The sequence below is a fragment of the Culex pipiens genome, chromosome 3, assembly GCF_016801865.2.
Source record: "Culex pipiens pallens isolate TS chromosome 3, TS_CPP_V2, whole genome shotgun sequence".
In the NCBI taxonomy this organism is placed as follows: domain Eukaryota; kingdom Metazoa; phylum Arthropoda; class Insecta; order Diptera; family Culicidae; genus Culex; species Culex pipiens.
The window spans coordinates 31,328,950-31,348,592 of NC_068939.1; the positions used below are offsets into that span (position 1 = coordinate 31,328,950).

The 19,643-nt window shown below is 32.6% G+C and overlaps 1 protein-coding gene across 9 annotated transcripts in view; it reads right to left on the reverse strand.

Annotated features, from left to right (window-relative positions):
- The window catches only part of LOC120422320 (diuretic hormone receptor-like), a 185,981-nt gene that overhangs the window by 51,210 nt on the left and 115,128 nt on the right, over positions 1-19,643 (reverse strand). For all 9 annotated transcript variants that reach the window (XR_008212426.1, XR_008212427.1, XM_039585710.2 and 6 more), the window contains 4 exons: positions 17,290-17,370; positions 6,716-6,792; positions 3,339-3,449; positions 2,315-2,500 (listed from right to left, as the gene is read on the reverse strand). Coding sequence is in view for 7 of the 9 variants with exons in the window: in XM_039585710.2 (XP_039441644.1) it covers positions 2,315-2,500; positions 3,339-3,449; positions 6,716-6,792; positions 17,290-17,370 (455 nt within the window). In the remaining 2 variants the exon portion in view is untranslated. The remainder of the gene's footprint in view (positions 1-2,314; positions 2,501-3,338; positions 3,450-6,715; positions 6,793-17,289; positions 17,371-19,643) is intronic.

The following is a 19,643-nucleotide window of genomic DNA, read 5'->3' on the forward strand; positions in this document are numbered from 1 at the left end:
CATTCATGATTTGCGGTCCTACCCTCGTCTCGGCACCGAAGAGGACCGAATAAAAATAAGTTATGAATAAAAAAAAAATTCGCGGAGAAAGTTGCATCACATGAGTCATGCACGATCTTGATCACTATTTTGAAATGAGCTGCAAGAAAATTTGTTTTGTCAAGAAGGGCAGATGACGACTGACTGGAAATTTAAATGGGAAGAGAAATTATCTTGCACAAAAAACAAAAACAACAACAAGAAAATGAATAAGAATAAGAAGACCTCTTCGCTTCTCCCTCCCAGGGCAAAATGTAATGATAGGAGGTGGTAGAGTAGGCCAAATACTACCAAAAACAAACATAAACTAAACAAGATAAATCCAAATTAAAATACTAAAAATGAAACAAGAAAAACATAAAACAAGAGAAGTAAAGTTTTTCGTAGAACAAAAGTTGCTGAAATGACCTCCTGAACACGGGAAAAATAAAAATTTTCGAAAAAAAAATTTGGGCAGTAGAGGGTTAAAAGAAATGAAAATTTGTTTAAATCCTTGTAAAATTGATTAAAAATATGGATGAACAAGTTAATAAATGACAAAAATATTTTTTTATATTTTGATTATAAATGAAGATTTTTTGTTCAATTGGTTTAAAAAACAATATTGGTTGTAATAAAATTTACTTAGCATTTTGAATGGTATCATAATTTTCTGGAATTATCAACCAATTTAAAAAAAAATGCTACAAATGAAATTTGCCTTAACTTTGTTTAGATGCAAAAAATATCTTTTGCTGAAATTTATGAAAACAAACAAAATTTTTATAACGTTTATTTTGCTGATTCTGCTTTTAGGATTTGCTTCGTTTTAGAGATATTTCAGCAAAATCAATTTCTAAAATCTCAGTAAAAGTAAAATAGCTGAATCATTATTTAGGTGACAAAAATTCCGCCTTAAAAAAAATAAAACAATAATGTTTTTACGAAAAAAAAAATAATATATGTAAGGGGTTTTATTTGTATCTTGAACTACTGCTTACATTTTTAGACATTCCTGTACATATTTATGCTTTTTAATGTTTATTTTGAGCAGATTTAAGAATGCCGTGAAATTACCGTGAAATCCATGGTTGCAAAAACTAACATGCCGCGTAATTTCGATTATTTTGCCGTGAAAAATCATTAGCCCTACTCATTGATAATAATATTTAGCATGTTTGGGCTGGATTAAAAATATTTTGAATTTTTTATGAAATTCCAATGAACAGCACCGCAAAAACTTTTTTTCTCGAAAAAAATAAATTTTCGTCAATACTTAGAAATTTTTGAAACTTTTGATTGCAGGTGTGCAGGTGCATTTTAAAACACTTTTTTCATTCAAATGAAGAAATCATGGCTCGTAAATTCAATTTTTAAACTTTATTTTTTATTTTTTTGGCCCTCTTCCTCGAATTTGGTCAGAGTCGAGTGACATAAACTTAAAAAAATATTTTCTACTGCCTAATTTAATCTTATTAAAAAATATTGATTTTGCAAAAGAAATGTTAATTTTGACGTACTCTGCAAATGCAAAAGTATTCAAAGTTGTAGAATTAAATCTGATTTTTGTTTATTTCACGATTTTCAACCAAATTTGGAAACCCTTGCGTCAGAACTTTTTAACTTTCTTGACGTGTCCTTAACCATTACAAGCTTTACACAGTACTGAAAAGGGAAATAAGGCCTCAGGATAGCATCGTGTGACCTTTAGGTTTTGGTCCTGTTGGCTGCACTACTCCCATTATGTAAATGTTGGTTTTATAAATTATGCTAATTACAAGCGGTGACACCGACAGCGATGACATGCTTGAGACTTGCATTTTTTGTGAAAGTTAAATCAAGTCAAAAATCTTAATGATTTCTCAAACTTAACAAAAAAATAAATCTTTTTTTTTGAATTCACATGGTTTTACCCTAAAAAGTGGTTTTTCTTCCAGTGTCTTACTTTTACCGCAAAATTACATGCCTATCCAATGCTAATGTCAACGTGGGGCGTTCACATAGCTCGACGGATCCAAAGCCGTGTAAACACCTTCGTGATTGCCGGCCAATTTACCCATTCTTCCTTCGTTGTGCCCTCGAGGGGACATCACAAGGGAGAAAGCGCAAACCTTCTTCCGGTTTCTTAAATAATCGCTTTTTTCTTCAGGGACAAAATAATTATTAATTTGTTTTGATTCCATAAGTTGAAACATGAACACGAATAATGAAACATCTTTTGAAATGATTAATAATAAAATGATAGATTTTTAGAACATCAATTCTAAATTTCAATTTCACAGAGAATTTGTCCTACCTGCGTGCTCAGCAGCAGTGCCCGGGCGACGGCGAAAATGTCACTGACGACGCCCTCGGCCGGGGCGGCCAGCACGACCAGGTACGTGATGCCGAGCAGCGGAATCAGCACCAGCAGTGCCTTCGATGCCTTGCGATACTGGCGCGTTTCGACCGTGTTGGCCGAGCGGAGCTTCGTGATTAGGACCTGCGAGGTTTTTTTTTTGAAATTGGAGGAAGAAAAATGAAATTATTGGTTTAAATTTGAATACATTTTGGGTCACCCTAACGTTACTAGGATCACCCTAATGATCAAACAACTCAAATTTCAAGCCAAGTCTGAGCAATCTTATTTTTTTAAATTTTCATATGGAACTGCTGTTTGTGGGATCCCGAGCAGATGGAAATAACGTGGGAATAACATTTTTTGTTATTTGAAAATACTTGGCCAATAACATTTTTTGTTATTTATAACAAGTTCTGTTATTCGCCGTCATGATTTTTTTGTTATTGGATTGTTATTGTAATTACAGACAAAAACTAATATTAAATTTTTTTTGTTAATTTAACAACTATTCCGATCATCCCAATAACAGTTGGAGATATTATTCCATAACACAAAATGTTATTCCAAAGTTGTTTTGACTTTCAGCCAATATCAGACCAATAACAAATTTTGTTATGATAACATAAACTGTTATTAACCCCTTATGCAAAAATGTATTTTTCAAGAAGAATCCATAACATTTTTTTTATTGAAATGGCATGACTTTTGTTATTACCGTTTGCCCGAGATCTACTGATTTCTTTTGATTTGTAGCCTACTTGTCAAAAAGCAACACAAGTACATAAATAACTATCTGTTTAAACTGTGGTTAACGATATATTTCCCGAAAACAGCTCATTCAGTGAAAACGTACGGCCTCACTCGAAATAAATTATTCCTGAAATTGCTGTAAAATCAACATAAAAAGCAAATAACCATAAAATACAGATAATTTCAAACACTCACTCATGCATATGGTTCTGCCACCCACGAAACTTACCCACATAATTCGTACGAGAAAGACCAGATTGATGATGAGTACGGCACAGACCGGTCCCTGGAAGATCCAGTCCACGACCGACTCCCGCATCCAGGAGCAGTCAATTTCAAGCTGTTTTAGCAATGGGGGTGAGGGAGGAAGAGAGGAAAACAAGATATTCTTAGAGAAGGCACACACTCACTCAACACAAAACACATTTTCACTCTGATAACCATTACAGATGATGTGGGTGTGTGTGTGTCTGTTTGTGCGCTATCACGTATTAGATGAATAACATTCCAAATGGCCCTCGGGAACCATGTTTGGCTAGATCATTCTAACAGTGTAGTCATGTACACTCCAGGCTTCAGTCGAGGACAAATGGTTGACAGTACGGTCAACAAGAAGGACAGTTGTTCTGGTGGCAGTGCCGATTAAACGATGATTATCGCAGTGATAACAAAATTTGTAAAAAAAAACAAATTGTTTTGATGTCATTTCCAAACATTTCCTACAAATTATGTTATCATAACAAAATTTGAACACGATCCCAATCAAAACAAAATTTGTTATCAATTTAACAAAACATGTTCCAGCTCATCTTATCTTCTTCGAATCGGGTTCCACATCCCCAGCGGCCCATCCCGCGTATCAAATTTCACCGGAAATCTTAGGCAGTGCACAATATTTCACCGTTTGCGCTGAGCCCATTTCTTCCCGGAAGTGGACAATCAGTGGCGGGAGGTCCAAATGGGGAAATTTCATTTATCTGTGTAGACGGTGACTGTGACTACGGTGCCGTCGTATGACGGCTGGGAAACTGTGTCATGTTGGCATGTCAATTCTGAAAGTGGGTCACTTTCGGGAGTTCCAATGTAGAGGCAATTTTGCCGGAGGGAACGTGTTCCGTGAAGGCAGGATTCGCGTGAATCATTTCAAAAAAGACAATAAATAGAAGAGAAGTGCGTAATTTTCAGAAAATATTGGCGAGATACCTAGACGGTGATTTGTTTTCTATTCATAGTATTGTTTTTTTTTTCAGGCGAAAACGAAAATGTAAAATGTAAAATGTAAAATGTAAAATGTAAAATGTAAAATGTAAAATGTAAAATGTAAAATGTAAAATGTAAAATGTAAAATGTAAAATGTAAAATGTAAAATGTAAAATGTAAAATGTAAAATGTAAAATGTAAAATGTAAAATGTAAAATGTAAAATGTAAAATGTAAAATGTAAAATGTAAAATGTAAAATGTAAAATGTAAAATGTAAAATGTAAAATGTAAAATGTAAAATGTAAAATGTAAAATGTAAAATGTAAAATGTAAAATGTAAAATGTAAAATGTAAAATGTAAAATGTAAAATGTAAAATGTAAAATGTAAAATGTAAAATGTAAAATGTAAAATGTAAAATGTAAAATGTAAAATGTAAAATGTAAAATGTAAAATGTAAAATGTAAAATGTAAAATGTAAAATGTAAAATGTAAAATGTAAAATGTAAAATGTAAAATGTAAAATGTAAAATGTAAAATGTAAAATGTAAAATGTAAAATGTAAAATGTAAAATGTAAAATGTAAAATGTAAAATGTAAAATGTAAAATGTAAAATGTAAAATGTAAAATGTAAAATGTAAAATGTAAAATGTAAAATGTAAAATGTAAAATGTAAAATGTAAAATGTAAAATGTAAAATGTAAAATGTAAAATGTAAAATGTAAAATGTAAAATGTAAAATGTAAAATGTAAAATGTAAAATGTAAAATGTACAATGTAAAATGTAAAATGTAAAATGTAAAATGTAAAATGTAAAATGTAAAATGTAAAATGTAAAATGTAAAATGTTAAATGTAAAATGTAAAATGTAAAATGTAAAATGTAAAATGTAAAATGTAAAATGTAAAATGTAAAATGTAAAATGTAAAATGTATTTATTTTTAAGTTTTAAGTTTTAAGTTTTTAGTTTTTAGTTTTTAGTTTTTAGTTTTTAGTTTTTAGTTTTTAGTTTTTAGTTTTTAGTTTTTAGTTTTTAGTTTTTAGTTTTTAGTTTTTAGTTTTTAGTTTTTAGTTTTTAGTTTTTAGTTTTTAGTTTTTAGTTTTTAGTTTTTAGTTTTTAGTTTTTAGTTTTTAGTTTTTAGTTTTTAGTTTTTAGTTTTTAGTTTTTAGTTTTTAGTTTTTAGTTTTTAGTTTTTAGTTTTTAGTTTTTAGTTTTTAGTTTTTAGTTTTTAGTTTTTAGTTTTTAGTTTTTAGTTTTTAGTTTTTAGTTTTTAGTTTTTAGTTTTTAGTTTTTAGTTTTTAGTTTTTAGTTTTTAGTTTTTAGTTTTTAGTTTTTAGTTTTTAGTTTTTAGTTTTTAATTTTTAGTTTTTAGTTTTTAGTTTTTAGTTTTTAATTTTTAATTTTTAGTTTTTAGTTTTTAGTTTTTAGTTTTTAGTTTTTAGTTTTTAGTTTTTAGTTTTTAGTTTTTAGTTTTTAGTTTTTAGTTTTTAGTTTTTAGTTTTTAGTTTTTAGTTTTTAGTTTTTAGTTTTTAGTTTTTAGTTTTTAGTTTTTAGTTTTTAGTTTTTAGTTTTTAGTTTTTAGTTTTTAGTTTTTAGTTTTTAGTTTTTAGTTTTTAGTTTTTAGTTTTTAGTTTTTAGTTTGTAGTTTTTAGTTTTTAGTTTTTAGTTTTTAGTTTTTAGTTTTTAGTTTTTAGTTTTTAGTTTTTAGTTTTTAGTTTTTAGTTTTTAGTTTTTAGTTTTTAGTTTTTAGTTTTTAGTTTTTAGTTTTTAGTTTTTAGTTTTTTAGTTTTTAGTTTTCAGTTTTTAGTTTTTAGTTTTTAGTTTTTAGTTTTTAGTTTTTAGTTTTTAGTTTTAGTTTTTAGTTTTTAGTTTTTAGTTTTTAGTTTTTAGTTTTTAGTTTTTAGTTTTTAGTTTTTAGTTTTTAGTTTTTTAGTTTTTAGTTTTTAGTTTTTAGTTTTTAGTTTTTAGTTTTTAGTTTTTAGTTTTTAGTTTTTAGTTTTTAGTTTTTAGTTTTTAGTTTTTAGTTTTTAGTTTTTAGTTTTTAGTTTTTAGTTTTTAGTTTTTAGTTTTTAGTTTTTAGTTTTTAGTTTTTAGTTTTTAGTTTTTAGTTTTTAGTTTTTAGTTTTTAGTTTTTAGTTTTTAGTTTTTAGTTTTTAGTTTTTAGTTTTTAGTTTTTAGTTTTTAGTTTTTAGTTTTTAGTTTTTAGTTTTTAGTTTTTAGTTTTTAGTTTTTAGTTTTTAGTTTTTAGTTTTTAGTTTTTAGTTTTTAGTTTTTAGTTTTTAGTTTTTAGTTTTTAGTTTTTAGTTTTTAGTTTTTAGTTTTTAGTTTCTCATGGAATGCTGGTTTTAGTCAATTCAACATTCATAATCCATAAAAATCTCAGAAAACAAATATTCATCCTTACCGAAGTTGCCCTCTCCTGACCGGAAATGGCGATACCCTTGGCGATGGCCCACACCACTACGAACACACCGGGACCTCCTGCATGAAAAAAATAGAAGAAAGAAAAAACAGACAATGAAAATTAAAGAGAAAATAATGAAGTGCGCTACGCAGTAAGAGAAAATAAAACTTTAATTACAGACTGCTCCCTCGAGGACTTTTTTTTACTTCTCCAGGAATTTTCCTTTGCTGCACACTCCTGGGAGAGTGAGAAAGTGCCCACCCTGTGTAATTAAAGTGACTGAGCCAGACGCTCTGTTCGCGTGTGTGTGTGTGAGCATGTGCGTGTGCGTGGGTGTAATTACCCGTGAGCGATTAACGCCTCTTCGCCGTTCAGGAAAGCACAGCGCGCAGAGTGAGTAATGAAAGTGTGAGGCGGTTGGAAGAGAGTGCTAAAGTCACGGCCAGCCAGCCAATGTCAGACTTGAGTCAATCTTGCAAAAGTGCACACCAACGTTAGAAGGAAAAAAAGATAAAAAAAGGAAATGAGGAAAAGTTGAACAAGGAAAAAACAGTAAAAATTTAAAAAAAAAATCTGGTAATTTTATGAACAAAAAATATAATTAAAGGATAACATTTACTCGACTTTCTTTAAACAAACCCACTGTTCAAATCGCAAGGAAGAAGAGTAAAAAAGATAAACGTCACCAACGCTGCTCAGTTGGGGACAGAAACGCCTCCAGGGAGGTGGAAAATTACGACTAAATATGATGGGAAAATGTTTTGATGGATGGCATGATTGCCACGCCATCCCATGGGAAGGAAAGTGGGTGAAATTTGCTCGTTGCTGCTCATTTTTTTCTTCCTTCACTGCTGCTGATGCTGCTGCTTTCAGATGAGTGATAATCATGAGCTGACGAAAGACATTGGAGCTGAATGGAGGGGGGAAAAATGTTGCGGTCATTTTGATCGAGCAATGCTCGATTATTTTTTATGATTTTTTTTTGTTCCTGATGGCAGCTGTGGACATACTAATTATTGTGGCTGAATGATTGCACTAATTTTACTGTTATTGTGCCCTGTCACGCGTGTGCTGAAGGAAACATGTGTAAATTAGCACCTTTTGAAATTGAATTGGCTTGGAGGGGACTACGAATATGTGATGAAAAAGAAATGAATGGAAAAATAATAATTCTGAAATAGTAGTTTATGCAACAAGTTGCAAAAAGAGGATTTTTTCAGCACGAGTCGTACATTTATCCAACGAGGTTCACCGAGTTGGATAAATACGACGAGTGCTGAAAAAATCAAGTTTTGCAACGAGTTCCATACAACATTTTTTGCAATTTCGAAAAACACCCATTGAGTGAAATTTTAAGTCGAATTTTCATGTATTTTGTCTATAAATCGTTTAAATCAAAAAAATGTTGAAAAGTGTTACTTTTCGAAACAAGTGCTGAAAAGTTCAACTTTTCAGCACCCATTTCAGTGCTGAAAAGTAGAACTTTTCAGCATTTATTTTGAAAAGTGTTGCTATTCGATTCTGTTATTTTTGGTACAGAAAAGTAGGCTATTTCGTCGTTCAAGAATGACAGGAAAAGTAAATAGTTTCACGACGGAATTGCAAAAAGAATGTTTACTCATCCGTTGACGATAATCCTTGTGAAATTTCAAACCTTCCAATTTTTTTTCTAAATTTGTAGATTTTAAAGAGAGTCTATTTTTTAAAATATTGCTGATATGGGAAAAGGCATGAATACTCTGATGTTCAATAGCAGCCTATCAAAGGCACTTCCGACATATAAGTGATTTTACTATGCTAGTACAATTGTTAGTTGGAATTTGAATAAATTTAAATATTTAACGGCATTTATACCTGAATCAGTTGCTGAATTGTCTGTCTAAAAATAAAAAATGTTTTGGGATCTTTTTTTGAAAATTCTTAATTTAAATTATTTGCAAATATTTGTTCTATTTTCAAAGTATAAAACGGAACATTGAAGAGAATTGTCTAAAAAATTTAAGACATTGACATGAGTGTATCCCAAAAAAGGCGATATTGCTCAAACTAAAAATTATAACTCGCGATTTGCTATTTATTGAAAAATGGTCTGTTTTCATAGGAAATATCATAGAAAATTGTTGTAAAACCTTGAAAAATGTGTTCTAATTGCTCCTTATTTCACCTTAAATCATAGTTAGGACTCACCAATAATGTTATGTATTTGTATTCATATTGATCCAGGAAAACGTAATTTCTCATCACTTACACCACTGTTTCAGCTCCTACCAGCATGTTATATGTAACCAAACCTGTTGCATTACCGAAGTAACATTTTAGGCTTTATCAAAGCTTTCACAATCGCTATAAAACCTATCAGCCAAAACAAACATTAAAACCCCTTAGTCGTACCAAACTCCCCAGAACCTTGATAAAAATCACTTAAAACCCAAAAAAAACCTCCGCAAAAGGTTGTTACGGCCTATTTATAAAACCTACATAGGAGTTCAAGGCTTTACAACTGAATCCTAACAACATCCTCAAAGCCTTGGTAAAACCTTTGTTTAACATTCCAACGCCCAAGGCTCCAAAAAAGTTGGAACGGTAACTTCAACTCAACGGATCTCGGGCATAACTCAACCAATCAAGATGATTCTTCTTTCCAGTGATTTGTTAGGATGTCTAGATGATTCTAGAACTTTGCAGAACTTAATTTGATCAAATCTGTAATTTTTGCGATTAAAAACATCGTTCCAACTTTTTTTTTCGCGTACACAAAAAAAATTACCAAAAATTCCGTGGAGGCAGTCGTTTTGAAAAAAGGTGGAACGATGTTTTCGGTCGCAGAAATTACAGATTTGATCAAATTAAGTTCTGCAAAGTTCTAGGATCATCTAGACATTCTTACAAATTACTGGAAACAAAAATCGTCCCGATTGGTTGAGTAATGCCCGAGAACCAGCGAGTTGAAGTTACCGTTCCAACTTTTTTGGGAGGCTTGGGCGTCCGTGTAAGTTGGACATGCGTTGGGCGTTCCAGTGTTAATACGTCTTCAAACGTCTTATGCCAAATAGGTTTTATTTTGGCAAAAATAAGTCTTCAAATGAAATTATGGAGATGGTTGTCAAAAATGGCGATGATAAACCAAGATGGCGGTTAATCAAATTCAATCAAAGCAAGCGTTTAGCGCCATATTTATGCACTGCTAATTGGCCGCATTAAATGCTTTTTCAGGAACTTATGGTTTTAAGTAAGCTATTTGCATGCCTAATGGCACTTGACAGCTAAAACACCCTGGGTTTTAAAAAAGCATGCGATAATACCGTTTGGCATGACATTGCCATTGGGTTTTCAAGACTCTCTTAAAACTTTCATAAAACCTTATTAAAAGCCATTTAGCTTTTATTGTCACAAGGTTTTATGTACGAGGCATAACACCTTGTTAGAACCTACTAATTAGCTCTTGCTTATTGGTTGCGGTGAATGCCTAAATAAAACTATAAAGCAATCAAGATGCTATCATAAAACCTCAATAAAACTAAGTGGTGGCTAGTTGGTTTAAAAATGTTACTTGAGTAGGGTGTAATATGGTTCCATGTAAAAAAAATAAAGTTGTCCAAATTTAGCGAGCACAGTTATTTTTCAGTTCCTTTTGGGGTCCTAAACAACTCCCCAAAGTTTGGGAATGATTGGTTTAGTCCTCACTTTGCGCGTCAAAAAAAATGTAATCAGTTTCTGACATTTTTCAGTAGGTTCACATTTTTACTTTTTTTTAAAGTTATATTACTCAAAAACGACTTAATATTCAACCAACCAAAATTTCAACCTTCCAAAATTAAACTTTTTTTGTGTATATGTATTGATGTAAATAATATGTTTCAATTAATAAGCAATTCTAATCAAAATTGTGAAAAAATATTTTGATTTTAAAGTTATGTTCATTCATACAAGTCACCATACAATCTTGTAGCTGTCCATAAAACAATGATACATAAATATTAGAAAATCTTTATCTCTCGGAAGAATTTTCTGATCAGTTGTTGTCTTTGGCAAAATTGTAGGTATTGATAAGGACTTCTAAGAAAAAATATGAAGACGGAAAAAATTGCCGAGTTTTTAACTGATTCATTTCACAAAAAATATTTTCCAAAAGCCTCATTTTAATTTTTAGTAATTTTTAAAAATCTATTTCCCAATTGTTACAATTTTACCATTAGTTGCTGAGATGTTGGCATTAACTTTCTACAACCCAAACCCCGCCTCTAGACGAAAAAAAAACGAACCATATAACCATTGTTTGATCTTAAAAAAAGCATTGGAAAGAAGAACTCTTAAAATTTTAGAATGTATAAGCGGTGGAAGTTTGACTTGTTTTATGAAACTTTGTCAAAGTTTTTAAAAATGTAATTTTTCTTGGGGTCAACTTTGGCTGTGTTTTCCATCAACATTATCTATTTTTATATTTAAAAAAAGTATGAAGTAATTTTTGAAGTGTTCCAGACTATGCCTCTACACATTTTTCTACATTTTTTTTCAAAAAATTATAAAAATTGCTGTAAAAACAGGATAAAAATAGCTAGACAAAAGGTAAACAAAAAAAGAAAAAAAAAAATAAAATCAAATAAAACTACCAAAAATCAAACAAGAAAAATTTAAAACAAGCAAAGTCAAGTTTTTCGAAAAACAATAGTTGCTCAAAATGACCTCCTGAACACAGTTAAAATAAGAATTTTCGAAAAACAGCGGACATTGGAGGGTAAAAAAATTGGGGCTGTTTGGGTGAAACATTGAAATCTGAAATTTGCCTGATCTGTTTTTTCGTGTATTTCAGTTATCAGAGGTCCAATCTTTAATGTTTCGCAGACGAATCTGAAGAAAATCGGAATGGAAAAAACGGATGCCGGGAAATTGATTTTTTTTGTGAAAAAATGTTTATTTAAAAAACGGCAGTTTTTTTTCGTTCACATATTTTTTCCAATAGTCCTCATCAATACCACTTCGCCCAAGACACAGATTTGCGAATATTTACGTACCATTTTGTATAGACAGTTGCGAAAATGGTATGGAAGAAACAATGATGCAAAATGATTTTTGGCGATAGCAAATCTCCCAAAAAAGTTGAAAAATGAGAAAGGCAAAACAATTTGAAAAAAGTCACTCCTGATATGTTCATAATGGCAAGATAATTTAGCTTCATTAATAACTGGCACTTTACAGCATCAGTAAATCTCAGCATCTTTTGTTTTGTATCAAGCACAGAAATGACAGATATTAATGTAGCAGTATTTCTACTCTTTTCTTCACGTAATCTCCGAAATAAGACGTAATAAATACCATTTCTGATGGTTATCCTCAAATCCAGTCACGATATTAAAGGTGCAGTGGCAATGTCAAATTACCCTGTGCAACATAATTTGCAACTCCAATGAAAGCTTGTCAAGAAAAGTATACTTTCATTTCTCACTCTCTTTGCAAAACTCGACCAAACATCTCACAATGTTCTAAATGATTCAGTTGGCCATGACTCTTGATGCTGCATTTAATCTTTCCTTTCTCCTTCTAATCGACTAAGTGTTGATGCTGGCATCTCTACTCGAGTGTAAGGGTGGCAGGAAAAAAACACAAACAAAAAACAAGCAGTTGAGTGTGATTAACGACTGTTTCCAGTTGTTTGTTTGGTGCAAATGAGGAGTGAAATTTCGCTCCAGACTATGGAGCAGCAATTTGGGCGGAAAAACTACTGTTTTGAGCTGTTTGGTTGGTTGTGAAATATGTTTGCTTAAAGGCACTCTCGAAAAATATCGAATATTTTTGTTAATGTATTTAATTTTCTTAAAATTTGTTCAAATCTCCTTAATCTTACTAAAATAATTGTTTTATGAGTATAACAGATTACTGTCCTAACTTTTTGCTTAGTGCTTTCAGATCTGTGAGTAATTTACCCACTCTCCCGGGAAGGATAAAACTTTTTCCCTCAAATTTCCTCAGTTTATTCTTGAACCAAAGTCTTTTCCACTTTTGTTTGTGTGCTCTTTTGAACTTGTGCAGGTATTTTCCAACAGTGCTCGTATATGATAATAATTGTTGGCAGTTTGTTTTAGTGGCAAGGCACCCCTACCACTTCCCAGCTTGACTTTCTACCACAAAAATTGCACCGTCCTTGGTTTGCTGCTCCAAGTGTTAATGAGCAGCGGGTTGCGTTTGCTATGGGGGAAAACTTTTAACGAAATGAGAAATTTTAATTACAGTTTTGGTTTCTCAACGCGGATGAACTGGAAAATGATGGCTTATGTGCCAACCTTTGCTAGCTTTGGCTGATTACTCGCTAACTCATTGTGCAGTTTTGGTGCTTCTTAATTATGATAAATGGAAATTTTCTTCTCGGGTTTAGCTGGTTGAGACATGTTGAAAAACTATTAGGATTTAAAAACTTGAGACTTGGTGTAACGATTTTTTTTTATGTTTTGGTTTGGATGAACTTTGTATGTACTTTTGATAGGACTTACATTCAAGAAACAAAAAACTACAATTTTGAAAGCTGTCTATAAAAAGCTATGAAATATTAAAAAATCTATGTATTGAGAACGAATTATCTGATCGATTTGATTTCTTCGGCAAAGTTGTAGATACTGTTAAGGACTTCTCAGGAAAAAATATCCTATTTTAATTTCGAATATTATTAAAAATGTTAAACACGACAAAAATTAAATGTTTTGAACTATGACACTATTTGGTAAAACTACTTTCTTATTTAGTTTAAGAAGTCCTTTTGAATTGTCAGCAGGGATACAAAATTTCTGAACATTTTTCTAGAGTATTTTCAGACCTTTGTTTAATTTATCGAGAAGCTATAAAATTATCTTTATTTTAAAAACAAAGTTTCAAGTTAAAAAATAAATAAAAAAAAGTTCTAAACTGACCTGGAAAACTGTATATTAACCTTCATGAAAGATACCGATCTATTCTGTTCTTACACATGAATTGAACAATACAGTCCAGATTCGATTATCCGCAGGCCTTAGCAACATTTCACTTCGGATGAGCAAAACTTCGGTTAATCGAATCAAGAAAAAAAAAATCGTTGTCTTATTAATTCCAAGATTGCGACCAAAATGGCGGTGATGAAATGTTGAAAAATGCATTTTTTTTAAATAATAGACGGTCAATCATTTAAATTTGACTCAAATGGATTCGCAGAACTCAAATTTGATGTTTAAAGTAAAAAATACGAAAAACCATTTTTGATCGTGATTCGATTATGTGAAACTTGGACTGTAATTTTTTTTCTACATTTTTATATTGATTGATTTTTAAGAAGAAATATAGTTAAATTTTTCCTTAATATGATTCAGCACGAGTTGTTTTTAACATTTACGAATTCGGTAAAATTTTACGTAGTTTTCAATTGCTGAGCGATCGATAAATTGAAAGCAGCAATTTCAGTGTAATTTAGGCTAATTAATTACTTATTTTCATTACTCCATTCCCTCCTTAAAATTTGAACGTATTGGTGTCAGTTCACAAGAATCCTAATTTTTGCTTTAACGTTTAAAGAAAGATTATTTTCTCATTCTTCACAACAGAATGCTAATTTTGATGAAAATTTATATAATTTATTAAAATAAATGACTTATCTTCTTTCACAAATCAAAAATAATTAAAGGAGTCAAATAGTTAATTCGCGTTTGGAAAAAAAGCAAAACTCTCATATAATTTCAATTGAAATCTTTAAAGGTTCTATTATTGCTCTAAAAGATGCAAAAAACCCAGTGAAATTTTTATGAATATGCATTTTAATTTTCAAATGATGCTCACGTTTTAACTTAATTTTCTATTAACTGTTCAGGGTTCATGTTTGAAAAATTAAATTAAATTTAATTATTGGCAGTTTGGAATTGCAAGAATTATTAGTTAGAAAATAAAAGAATAATGTGATTATCACAGTTTTTTAGGCTTGGCATTATTTCTTAATATTATGTTTTCCTAATAACGTTTACTTTTTTATTATTTTGAAACTGTAATAAATGAATGATATTTTTGTGTACCTTTCATAGGTTTTGCAATCATGTACAAATCTAAAAATTCGCAAAAAATGTGCAAGTCTTTGTCAATTTAAAAATAAGTATAACATTTAAAATAGAATTGCACTTCTTTGCAACATCTCATGGGAAAGGATCATGTGATGCTATCGGAGGAACTTTGAAGCGTATGGCAACCAGAGCAAGTCTAGCTAAAGAAAAAAAGTTGAATTTTTTTTATTTTATTCCTTTTTGAACGTAGGGTTGAATTTGGGAGATTTTTTTCGAAAAGATCAGAAAATTTTACTGATGTTTTTTAAAGGGTTACATACATGTAGAAAATCACAAAATTTCATATTAAAGAAAATTTATTGAATTCACTAAAAACATGATTTTCAATCACTTTTCAATAAGTTTCATGAAGATATTACAAGCTTAAACTGAGTAAGAGACGATTTCAAGCTTAACATTTTGCTGTGCGCAAAGCGGACTGTCAAACTTTCTGAGCGTTTTTCTCGAAGCACCGAGTTGATTTACGTGTGCCACGATATCTCTAGATGGGTTAGACCAAATTGGCTGAAATTTGGGGTGAAGATTCTCAAGACATATCTCGTGTCATGACGAAGTCTGACTTTGAAATTTTGCTTTAAAAAAAAAAAAATCAAAAACTTACGACTTTTTATATGAAAAACATATTTCTAGGGTTTTTTTTTCTCAAAATTTATTTTCCCTTAAAGAACACCCAGTTACCAAAATCTAAACGTAGAAATATGTATCCTCCCTGCAAAGGCTTATGAATTGATCTCAGTTGAAAGGTTCTCCAAATCTCTGAATTGCAAATGTAACATCCTGGAGCAGAACTGTTAAATTCAAATAAAAACACAATTGAATTGAATTGAATTGAATTATATGAGAAACACAAAAATATTTCTATCTTTTTTTTAAATTAGTTTTTTGAAAATCGGCCTGCGTCACACAGAACCGGTTTAACGAGTCTTCACCAACATTTTGAGCCGATTTGGTCAAGGCAGTGTTGAGATATCGTGGCACCCGTTTTTTGAAACTGCTAGCATCAAATAGCAATATCTCGGCAATGATACAACCAAATGTCTTTAAATTTGTTTTAATAATAGATTAAAATGTATATTTTAATGCCCTGAAAACAGATATTAAATAAAATTAAGTGTGTGCTCACACCAACCTCTGACTTTTTTGTCGATCTACATGTGAAAATCGGATCAACAGTTTCCGAGATAAATTTTGTTCTAAATGAAAAAATGACCCTTCTGGGTCAATGTAGATTCGAAAAGTACATTAAATTTCCCATAAAATTACATGTTCCAAAATTTTTTACAGTCGAGTAACGGAAAATGGGAGAATTTTTAAAACTTTTTTAGTGTTTTTTTCGATGAAAAATAGGTTTTTTCGGAATTCTGAGTACGCTATCAAATCGGGCGTCTAATTTTACATAAAAGTCCCTTTGACACCAAATTTCTATCTCATCACCGTTTCAGGCTGCAAATTCTTGAAAAAACTCCTCTTTTTTCGCATGTTCAAAAATGAAAGGGGTCGTACCGCCCCTCCGTCACGAGATATCAAAAAACGGACCTCGGATTCGTGATCAAGGACAAAAGTTACCCCTTAGGACAAACTTTCACGCAAATCGAAGAGGGGTCGGGGCAACTGCTGTGTGAGTTGGCGGAGAATTACCCCCTTAGGCCGATGCAAATATTTAAAAAAGTTTTTGTCCCTCGGCCCTGGCCGAGGTCAAGGGGGGGGGCAAAAAAATAAAAAAATATAAAAATTTAAATAACAAGCCATAGTCTTTACATTAAATGAAAAAAGTGTTTTAAAATGCATTTTACACTAGTTCAGTTGTTTTGCAATCATTAGTTTTCAAAAAATCTAAGATCTGACAAAAACAAAAATTGTATCGAAAAAAAAGATTTTGCATCGAAAATTTTCAAAATATCTTAAGATTTTTTAATAAACCCAAACATGCTAAAAATGATTTTAAACGCAGGAGAATGTATTTTAATTTGATTTCAGCTGGTTGCACTTGAATTTTCATTGAAATTTTGAAGCTTATTGTAAAAATATTTTTTTTTGCCCCCTGATTTTTCGGGCCAATTTTGAAGGGGGGGTGACAAAAACTTTTAAAAATATTTGTACCAGCCTTATAAACATATAAAAAAATATGTTTTCTGCAAGTCAAGTTTTAGTGACAAAAAGTGAAATTGAAAATCACCAAAATTTGTTTTACAGTGTAGTCCTTATCCATACCTACAACTTTGCTGAAGACACCAATTCTCGATCAAAAATTTCCTTCAAAAGATACAGATTTTTGATTTTTCATGCATCAATTTTTGTATGGACAGCTACCAAATTTGTATGGAAAATTACATGAACAAACTTGTGATGCAAAATGGCTTCTTTGGGCATTCCGAAGGCACGAAAAAAGTTTCAGCCGGATTAAAAAATACAAAAAATCGAATGAACGAAATCAATGGTAAAGTTTGAATTTGCACAATGAAACTGAAAATAACAGGAAAATAATTAAATATTGGCATAACTTACCATATCCGATGGCCGCGTACATGTTGAACCGCAGATTATCGCCGGAAAACGTTTCCACAACCAGCATGTACAGATAGAGTCCTAGGGGAAAATTTCAGAGAGAAGAAAGAGCGAAGAAACATGGATCAAAGTCATGAATCAGTTCATTTTATGGCAAAGATAACACCAAGCCAACACAGTTTGAGATAAAGTGTAACTTTGTGAGCGGTTCCATGTGGGATTGACCTTGCCAGGATGCAACTACTTCCTTTTTCCCCGTCGATCTCGGATGTGAACGATAAGGACTCGCTTGAGGTTGGTCGATGAAGAAGCAGAAGAAGCAAAGCGAAGCGATTAAACGTGTTCAAGAGTCATTAGGTTCTGATTTCATCGCGTTCTTGCGTGTGACGTGACGACGATCGCCTGTCGTTGATTGGGGTTTGCTTCTCGGGACTTATTAAGGGGGAGGTTGTAGGGGGTGGAGTATTCTTTTCACATCGTACTTTATCCATTAGCCGAGTTTTCGAAGCAAGTTTTCCGTGATGGTCAATTTGCGGGCAGGGTTTCTCAAATTGTTACAAACATATACCAACATTTCAAAGACAAGGAACCACTGCAGTCACAGTCCACAGTGAATCGAGCAAGTGCAGTGCAAAAAGCGATCCACGGACCGAGTTTGGGTTAATTCCGAGCGGAAGTGACAGTTTGAAGGTTTAATTATACCGCAATTAGTTCCCGCAGCTGCTGGCAGCACTGCGCTGACTACAAAGAGCAATCCCACATTAACTCAGTGCGGACGTTACGCATCGGCGGCCGTTACTGATCGTGTGGTCCGCCCTAGAACCGCCCTGGCGGACCGAGGGCGGGCCGCCTGGGCGGTTGAAATTTGACATTTGAAATTTTTCAATTTCGTCCGCCCTCCATTCGCCTTGGCGTGCCATGGGCGCATCGCCTGGGCGGTTCAAACTGATCGCTGAAATGTTTCAATATCGTTCGCCCCTCAATCGCCGCGGCGAGTCAAAGGCTGATTGCCGTGGCGGTTTGCATCTGAAGGAATTTATTTCGAATTTGACATTTCAGTCAGTTTTCAACGAGCTTCGGTGGGTGTTGTTATTTAATCGGCGGCTGCTGATTTTCGTTGTTAAGTTTGTGTTGGGAGAAGTGTTGTGATGTTTAGATTGTTTACTTATGTAAACAAACAGTAAAAAGTGCGTTTGAAATGGTGATTGAAGGTTGTTTTGCAAGAATAATCGTAATTGTTGGTGTAATTTATGTGACACCCCTTATAAATATTGTTGGCAGATGTGCAATCATTTGGAATACTTAGAATTTGATATGTTTCATTGTTGTTACACACAAAGAAAAAATACTCTAAATTTAAAAAGATCGTTCGTTGGATTAAAAGTTCGCGTTGGTGAATATTCGTAGAAAGTTCAAACTTTTTAATTTAAAAGTTGGAAAGTTTTTGATACTACCATGCATTTCTGGAACAAAATCGTTGTATCGGTAAAAGTTTTTTATTTTTCATATAAGAAAAAACTTGTTATGGTAAGAATAAATAACACTTAACATTACAGTGATGATTTTCGAAAAATGTGATGGATTTTATTTCAATATTTTAATATTAAAACAGTATGTTTTCGTTTTATTGTTGTATTTAACGCATCTGCTTATGGTTAGCCAACTTCCGCGTCCGAAGACCCCAGGCTGAGCAGGTTACGGATGGACGTTTCGTAGGGCAGCAACATCGCGGCCTTCATTTTGGAGCGCGACAGCGTTGTAGAGAACAGGGTGGTCTCGTTGCCGGCCATCATCAGGACAGGCTTGGAGGAGTTGGCCATTGGTTGTTGATTCGGGAAGGGAAGTCGACGTTTTCCGGCTGGGAAGTAAAGCGCCTGAACGGATAGTTCCCGATCACTTCGTCCTCTTTCGAGAATGACAAAGATGTTCCAACTCGCCGTCAAAGTTCATCCCGCCGAAGCTGCGTTTGTGGGCGGAAGTTGCTGAAAGAGTTTGAAAGTAAATGAAATTGGTGAGACACGGAGCACATTCTTAATACTCACCGGTGACTTCTTCGGTATTGCAGGTAGATGTTCTCGATCAGGTTCGTCGGATCTCGCTCGAACCTCTGGAAGTAATCCGAGTACGTCAACTCCAGGACTTGCGACTTTCGTACAGACGGTCCATCCAGAACTGGTGCAAACTGTTCTTCTGGATGTTTAGGTAATAATCGTCAAACATTTCCCGCAACGAAAAATGGACTCCGGACCCTCAGGGCATCCCACACTGTCCCGTCATCACTTCCGGCACATAATGCTGCTGATGGTCGTAAACCGCCGGCACCGAGTGCAACATCTGCGCTGACCACCTCCGAT